Source organism: Ostrinia furnacalis, unplaced genomic scaffold (assembly GCF_004193835.3).
Source record: "Ostrinia furnacalis isolate ACB-3 unplaced genomic scaffold, ASM419383v2 OfSCF1112, whole genome shotgun sequence".
In the NCBI taxonomy this organism is placed as follows: Eukaryota; Metazoa; Arthropoda; class Insecta; order Lepidoptera; family Crambidae; genus Ostrinia; species Ostrinia furnacalis.
This window is the reverse complement of record NW_021131351.1, coordinates 72,920-81,522: the sequence shown is the minus strand read 5'-3', so window position 1 is coordinate 81,522 and position 8,603 is coordinate 72,920. Positions and strand designations below refer to the sequence as shown.

General features: G+C 39.4%; 1 protein-coding gene across 1 annotated transcript; it reads right to left on the bottom strand.

Annotated features, from left to right (window-relative positions):
* Positions 1–987: 987 nt before the first annotated feature.
* On the bottom strand, positions 988–7,252 carry LOC114351251 (uncharacterized). The gene is made up of 2 exons (XM_028302391.1): positions 4,505–7,252; positions 988–2,524 (listed from the first exon to the last, which is right to left on the bottom strand). The coding sequence occupies exons 1-2, from the start codon at positions 7,208–7,210 to the stop codon at positions 989–991; spliced, it is 4,242 nt and encodes a 1,413-aa protein (XP_028158192.1). The 5' UTR covers positions 7,211–7,252; the 3' UTR covers position 988.
* Between the last annotated feature and the right edge of the window lie 1,351 nt (positions 7,253–8,603).

Below are 8,603 nucleotides of genomic sequence, written 5' to 3'. Positions count from 1 at the left end.
TCACAAATTTACTAACTTCTCATTGTAACTTTGAAGGTGGAAGATGCTGACAGCTGTGACACAGTGCATACTAGTACAGCTGTCATCGTAAACCTCTAATAATTTGCTTAGACCTAAGTTAGTTGATATGTTTATACATATTATGTAGCTACTTAAGAGGGCATATTTTTGTAACTCCGGATACATTAAATAAAATATTATTATTATTATTGTCGGTGTACACTTTTGTGCCTCAGCTTTTCGCCGGTTTCGAGGGAATGCACGGGCCTAAGCCAAGTGTAATCCTGATAAAATTGTATCACTAGTTTGTGGTTGTAGAGTCGGTGTCTGCCCTTGTTNATTTGAAAGAGCTCGTGAAGCACTTTCAGAATCAGTAACTAGTTTTTCGATATCTTGTATAGTTTAGAAATAATCGAGTTAGATCACTTATCGTTCCATATGTATAACCACCCTGTACAATCCGGCTGTATCTCCAGGTCACCTAGGTACATTCCATAGCAGCTGTAATAGACATTTAGGTACATACATTTACCAATTTTAGTGATAAATAGGCATTTTGTATTAGTTTTTGTATAACGCCTGAACAAAAACAAAGGGTATTATTTTGGTGTTATACATAGATTTCGAATATAAAAAATATATAATTTAACTAATTTAGACATGACAAACAAACTGAGGTATGTCTCGTTTCTGTCGGGTCTGGGTTTTTTTTGTATGGGGCGTGACCGTTCTTCTTTGAAGTATTTTCATCGATAAAATTGTCCATAGATTACGCCCTTAAAGTTTGATCACTACAAGCCCGGACACACTGTATAGATTTATTATCATTAAGTTGCTTACTTTGGGGCTAGCTGGCGCTGTGTGAAATTGTCCAAAGATTTATTATTATTATTATTATTGTCGGTGTACACTTTTGTGCCTCAGCTTTTCGCCGGTTTCGAGGGAATGCACGGGCCTAAGCCAAGTGCAATCCTGATAAAATGTATCATTAGTTTGTGGTTGTAGAGTCGGTGTCTGCCCTTGTTGGTTGGTTATGGCTGTCATGGGTTTGTAAAAATTTTCTTACGATTCTGCAGGTGTTCAGAATTACTGCCTTCTGTAGTGATATGTAGGTGAGTGGTGGTAAATTAAGTGTATTTAATGATTGGTGTAGTTGTTTCGGTATGACGCCTGTTGTTGAAAGCACTATTGGAACGATGTTAACTTCATTAAGGCGCCACATCCGCCTGATTTCATCCTTTAAATCTGTGTATTTGGATAGTTTTTCTGATATTGAATTCTGCAGGTTATGAGTGTTGGGTATAGCTATATCTATTATAGTTGCTGTGCGGTTATTCTTATCCTGAAGCGTGATGTCTGGTCTATTATAGTGTGTAGTCCGATCGGTGAGTATAGCGCGGTCAAAGTATAGTCTGTATTGACTATTCTCAAGTACAGGTTCGGGTTCATATTTGTAGTATGGCGTAGGTTTATGCGTAATTAGTTTGTATTTGCAAGCAAGTTTCTGATGTATAATATTGGCGACTTGGTCGTGTCGGTGTTTGTAGTCGGTCTGTACTATTGCTTTGCATGCACCTGTTACGTGTTGGATAGTTTCGGAACTGCTATTGCATTTTCTGCATAAGTCGGTAGGTAAATTAGGAATCCTCATGATATGCTTCTGGTAGTTGCGGGTCTCGATGATTTGGTCCTGAATCGCAATCATGAACCCTTCAGTCTCAGGGAAGAGTTCCCCACGACTAAGCCAGGCGTTCGACGCTATCTTGTCGACGTTGGGTTGGCATAGGTCATGGCGATGTCTTCCATGGAGAGACTTTCGGGTCCATTCGCTGATTTTTGTTTGCGTTGAAGTTTGCAGTTCATTTTCTTGGGTAGACATGTCTTGTAGGTTTAAAGGGGTCAATTTAATATCAGCTTGTACTGTTGCCTGGTGGAGAGTGGAAGTTATGGCCTTTTGATGAAAGTAAGAGCGGAGCGTAGTGATTTGTTTGTTATGGAGGTTTTGGATGTCAATGATTCCTCTGCCTCCCTCGTTACGCGGTAGGGTTTGTCTTTGGATACATGCTCGCGGGTGATGTTTTCTGTGCTTTGTAAGTGTAGTGTTTATGATTCTTTGTATGCTATTGAGTTCTGTTTTTGTCCACTTAATAATGCCGAAGGAGTATGTTAGGATTGGTACTGCGAATGAGTTTATTGCCTTGGTAATGTTGCGGGAGTGAAGTTGGGTTTTCATGACAGAATTGAGTCTGTGCTTAAACTGTTGCAGTAATTTAGCTTTTGTGTCTTTGTATTCTATTAACTTAGCCTGATTGTATCCTAGGTATTTGTATACTTCGTTCTCTTCCAATGAGTCAATTCGCTGTCCAGATTCCATCTGGTAGGTGTGTCTCTGGTTCTGTCCAGCTTTTATAGCGTTAATTTTGCATTTATCAATCCCGAACTCCATGCAAATATCATTTGAGAATTGTTCTGTAAGATTAGCTAACTGATAGAGACTATCTTGTGATTGGGCATATAGTTTTATGTCNTGTATTTGTAAGCAAGTTTCTGATGTATAATATTGGCGACTTGGTCGTGTCGGTGTTTGTAGTCGGTCTGTACTATTGCTTTGCATGCACCTGTTACGTGTTGGATAGTTTCGGAATATTATTTATTATTATTATCAATATTGTAGAATACTAAATTCTCTACAAATTTTGTTTAAATTTTTTTTTTATACAGTGAACCGTTTTCGAGATAGAGCAGCCGCTAGTACTTATAATAAATCTGTAGAGGTCAATTCTGTACATGAAATATATTTTCAAAATAACTATCAGGGGGTGATTAGTGATCGATACTGATGCCAAGTACCCGATGATACCCCGATGATTGATGATAATGATGTTGTTCCCAGACACATATTCGAGCTGGTGATGACCCGCAAGAACCTTTGGCTGAAGATGACAGAGCTGGAAGCGCGGGCTACCGAGCCCGGCCGCTACCACAACCGAGGCGGACAGCTGCTGCGGGAAGAGAAGGAACGGAAAGCTATTGCTAGCAATGTGAGTCAATCACCCAGTCTTTTGTACTAATAGGCTAGTTTCCTAAAAAAATTTTTTTAGTCCGTCAATTTTTATAAAAAAACTAGCTGACCCGGCGAACTTCGTACCGCCTTAGCGTAGAGATTTTCTTAATATTTTTTTCCGTAAGAACCATCCTTGGACTTCCACAAACATTAAAAAAAAAGAATTATCGAAATCGGTTCAGCCGTTCACACGTGATGCCGTGACAACGCGAAACGGGTTTCATTTTTATATATATAGATATTGGACACATGTTTTGAATTGTCAATCAAACAAATAATTACAAAGTTATATTGCGTTGAAGTTCCGCGCGACGTCACAAAGTGCTGCACTTTTACGCACTCACTGACGTCACGAGCCTTTTCTTTAGAACTTTGCCACGCTTTATCTCTTTACATTTTCATTAGTTTTAAAAAGTGAAAAATACGTAACGAGTGGTTTTCGATAAGCTAACTGACGGACTAATTAAACAGGAAACATCCCTAATATATTCATAAGTTGTACAGCATTTTTATGGGCTACTAATAACAGGATCGCACCCGCGCGGACGGACGGACAGACGGACGTCTGCGCCTGTCTCGCCGCGTGTAGACGGAGGTGCACATTAGGCGACATGCAACAGCGACAGCTCGGCGACTTAGACGCGACGAGAGGCTGCGGCCGACAATTTCATATATTTTGTTTAAGCTTCGCACATTAGTGTCAGAATCGCGGAGTCGCGACTTCTAGCTGATATAATATGAAATTGTCAAAATAGTCGTCTAGTCGCCGAGCTGTCGCTGTCGCGTGTCGCCTAATGTGCGCCTACATTTATCTGTCACCCGTGTACCGTGAACGAAATGCAGTGTGAAAATCGCCTAATGAAACTTCTTCCTGCAATGTTGTTCATGCATACATGAGGACGCATACAGTGTGCCAATCCATAATATGTTTAGAATATTATTACTTATCTCGTTTTCTTTTCTTTTGTTTGAAAATTTAAACGATACTTTTATTCTAATGTTATGTATTTATCAGTTGCCGAAGATCGAAGCTCAACTCCGCGAGCTGGTCACAGAGTATGAAGCTAAGAACGGCACCACCTTCACAGTAGACGGCAAGCCGCTGATACAGCTGATCGAAGACGAATGGGAGAACAGGAAAGCTGTAAGTAACTAAAATTATCATCACGCGTGCTATAGTATTTTTTTTTCCAGTTGGAGAAAACTATTACAACTATCTGAACTATCTAAGGCACTATGATGTTCCGTCACGTGTACATCGATTGACTTGACGGCAGAAGCGGCATAAATTATCAGCATAGGATAGGACATAGTAATTTGATTTGTACATACAGATTTATATACAGTCGTGGTCAACTAATTAGGGACGTTATATGACTAAAACACAAGACCGTCTCTCCAGTCCGAAAAAAAAATATTCACGAGGCTTTGTAANTTTATGTCGTCCATATACATGAGATGGTTAATTTGCATGGTGGTCGGTCTGCTAGTGTGAGTATCTATGTGTTTCAATTCAAAGCCTGTGTTTGACGATATTAAAAGGTTGGATAATGGGTTCAAGGCTAGACAGAACCAGAGTGGACTTAATGAGTCTCCCTGGAAGATTCCGCGTTTGATGTAGATAGGATCAGTTTCAGTATGTGCTACCTTAAGGCGTGTTGTCCATTTCTGCATTACAGTTCGCAAAAAGTTCGTCAGGGTTGGGTGGATTTTATAGATACGTAAAACTTCTAAGAGCCAGGTATGGGGTACAGAGTCATAAGCTTTCCTATAGTCTATATACATGGAGTGAAGCTCCCTTTTTTGTCTTTGCACTTGTCGTAATATAACTGAATCAATGATTAACTGTTCTTTGCAGCCCTGACTAAATTTCCTACATCCTTTTTGTTGTTCCGCAAGAATTTGATTATTTTCTATGTGTTCATACATCACGTTAGTTAAGCAAGAATTTAGTATTTTGTAAATAGTCTGGAGACATGTAATCGGCCTGTATTTAGCTGGATTGGTAGTATCGGTGGAGTCTTTGGGTATCATATAAGTAGTTCCTGTCATAATATAATCGGGTATTGTTTCAGGGTTTTTAATGTATTCATTTAAGTGGTTATGTAAAAAGGGATGTATAAATGTAAGTTTTTTGTACCAGAAGTTATGTATTTTATCAGATCCTGGGGCCTTCCAATTGTGGAGTCTCCTAATTACATCTTGGAAGGTATCTATTGGGATGAATTCAAATGGCATGGGTTGTATGTGTTCATTTCTCTCGTACTCAGCTTCTATCCATTCTGCTTTGTCGTTGTGATCTTTAGGTTCTTCCCATATTTCAGACCAAAAATTACGGAGTGTATCAGGCGCGGGAATGTTGAAATTAGACGTTTGCTCGTTGTTTGATGCGTTATTAGTTGTAGAAGTTTTAAGGTTGCGATAGAAGTTTTTCTCATTATAATGAAACTGTGTATTTTGTGTTTTGCGAAGTGTACATGCTCTGTATCTTTTGATTCGGCTAGTTATAACTGTAAGTTTTTGTTTAAGAGTGTCTATGAATTGTGTAATTTGCGTGTTTGGTTCTTCATGCACTGAATGTATCTTGTATTGATCCATTATTTTCTTTACTTGGTCTATTAACGCTGGGCTTCTATTTCCGTTATTGAATTGAGTCATTTTAGCTATCTTTGCTCTGAGATCTTCTTTCTTCTTTTCTAATCTAATTTCCCATTTAGGCCTTCTAACTGTTGTTCTGTTTGTCCCTTCTGTAGTTGTTTCCATTTTTGTTCCATTGCATTTAGCTGCTGTCCATGCCGCGCAATATATTATCGTTTGGAGTGTTATAAAGTCTGTTTCTTTATTTAAATAATTTGGAAGAATAGTTGTATTAATATAGTGTATTATAGCAGATAACTTTTTCGATGTTTTCTGTTTCCTGATGTATGGTCTACTAGTAGGTTCGGAATCAATGAAAGCTAAATAGGTTTCTTCAAAGGTATCTCTAATCTCGCGGTTGGCATCTGAATCAGAGTCATCTGTACGGGCAGTCCTGCTTTGATGTGTTTCTTCCTCCAGTGTTGTAGTATTTGTCTGTTGCGTGCTATTTTGTTCAGCGTAAGTTATAGAATTAGTATCAATCGTATGACTAGTAAATGTATTTTCTTGCGTAGAATAATTTGGTATTGTGCAATCTATGCTTGGCGACTGAATAAAATTTTCGTTAGTGTTAGCTTCTGTTGTTACTTCATTTTTTATTTCCAGTAATTTGTTAGGATGTACCAATCTATTGTTAACTATCGATCGTCTTTGATCAGATAGTCTTTGTGCCGTGATGTGTGCGAGATTTGGGTGTGTGTCAATGAATTTTTTGTGTAGTTTATTTCGGTAAGCGGACATATTGGTCTCTGATTCTGTAACTATATAATAACATCTCATCAGACTTTCGTTTAATTCATCGGACCATCTCATCCTGGTGTTGGTGGTGTTGGTACCTTGTGTATTGGAATGTGCAGAAGTGAGAGTACTATCTTGTGTTTTTGTATTTATTTGCGTGTTATTTATTTGGAGTTCCTCTGCTATATCTGTCCTAATTTCTTGTAAGCGGGAGTCGGATAACAATTTGTTGCATATTATCAAGCGTCTTTGGTCGGCTACTCGTTGTTCGGATACGTGTGAAAGATTAGGGAATTGCGTAATGAATTCTTGATGTAATGGTTTCCTATATGTTGTTCGGGCAGATTCTAATTTTGTTATTCGGTAGTAGGACCTGATTATTGCTTCATTGTATTCGTCGGTCCATCTCATTCTGGGTTTTCTGATGTTAAAAATGGTGGGCACAGATATACTGACAGAATTTGTCTCCTGCGCAACATCCATTGAAAACTCACTACTGCTGTTATACGATAACGGTGACTTTGAAGAAGCCATTTCATACGATTTAGGAGAAGAATTCGGTGACGGGAAAAGACTGGATTGAGGGGATGGAGAATCCCTCAATAGGGTGGTTTCGGCTGTAGCAATTTTATCGACGGGAGCCCGCCTGCTCAACTCCTCGTCGCCGGCGGATCGCATGCTGGAGCACCCAGCACCGGCCCCAGGTGCGCCCCGGCGATTGCCCCCGGGCAGCGGCCCAATACTCAATACTTTCTTTGATCTAAGCTCCATGTTGAATGGGTTACCTTTACCTCGTTGGCCGCGTAAGTTTCAACAGTACGCGTGTCCGCCCCCCACGTGGCCTGGTGTTCGGCTCGGACGAAAGGTAGGATTTTGGGGGGCTTATTATTATTATTATTATGATCTATCAACACACAGCACCAACCAGTTTAGAATGCAGATTATTTTGAAACAGGCATCGCTAAAAAGAGGTCCAAAATTTCTATGGACAAAAAGAGATTATAATGGACCAAAGCGAAGCAGTGGGCGGAAAGCTAGTCACTACTAAAACTAGCGTCACTAAGTACTTTTTCTAACGTATTGAACCAAGTTATTTGTCCAACGAAGTCAAACGGAAACTTTCCGAATGCAACAACAGCGTCTGTCCCGTTCTGATAATTTACTTTAGGTGGCATGGGGAATCGTGGGCGTCTTTTGAGGTCAGATAAGGTCAAATGACTCACCTTACAGGGTTGAAGGTGAAAGTCAAATGCACTTGATAGCCTTCATGGGTCAGATATGTACGAAATATAGCCATGATTGGTGAAAGGAAAAGTCATCGGTTCTATGATAATATTAGTGTTATTATAAAGAGAAAAGATTTAATTGTTTGTTTGTTTGTATTGTAATAAGTAGGCTCCGAAACTACTTATAATTACCGATTTGAAAAATTCTTTCATCTTTAGAATCCTACATTAGGTATTTCTGATGAGCATAGGCGGTACGAAGTTCGCCGTGGCATTTAGTTTCAGAGTAATTAAACACAGAATCATCGTCATCGACGACGAAAAAGGAGAATGTCCTCCCAAAAGTTATGCAACACATAAGAATGCTTACAAATTGTGATGCGTAATGTTGAATTTATAAGCATGCAAAACAAAAATTGGACTTTAGATTGTCAACTAATAGGTACAGAAAATTCATTAGTTATTCCTCAGAATGCATTGAATTTTGAACGCTCCGTTTTTCCAACATTTCAAAGCGAGTTATTCTAATGAATCAAAAGGACTGATCTACGCTTTTTTCGTCCTCGGCCCCACGTCCTAAAATTAATTACATCGTAAAGCGGGCAAAACTTCCTCCGAGAACGATATAACCGGGTGATAACCGGGGAGGTCAAACAGTAAAACCGTACTTGGATGATTGATTAGTCAAACTGGGACAACATTGTTTTTCTGGTAAGATATTAGCCAGAATCCTATGACAGTCCGACAATCAACATTATTTCAGCCATAAGACGTTCAGTCCTGAATATAGGCCTCTCCAATGATTTCCATAATTACCTATTGATAGCGGCCCAAAAGGGTAAAGGTGTTGGACTGACCGTCTCGTGATCCGAGGAACACGGGTTTGATCCCTGCCGCCGCTTGAGAATTGTCGTGAACTACTAGTGGGTAACACGAGG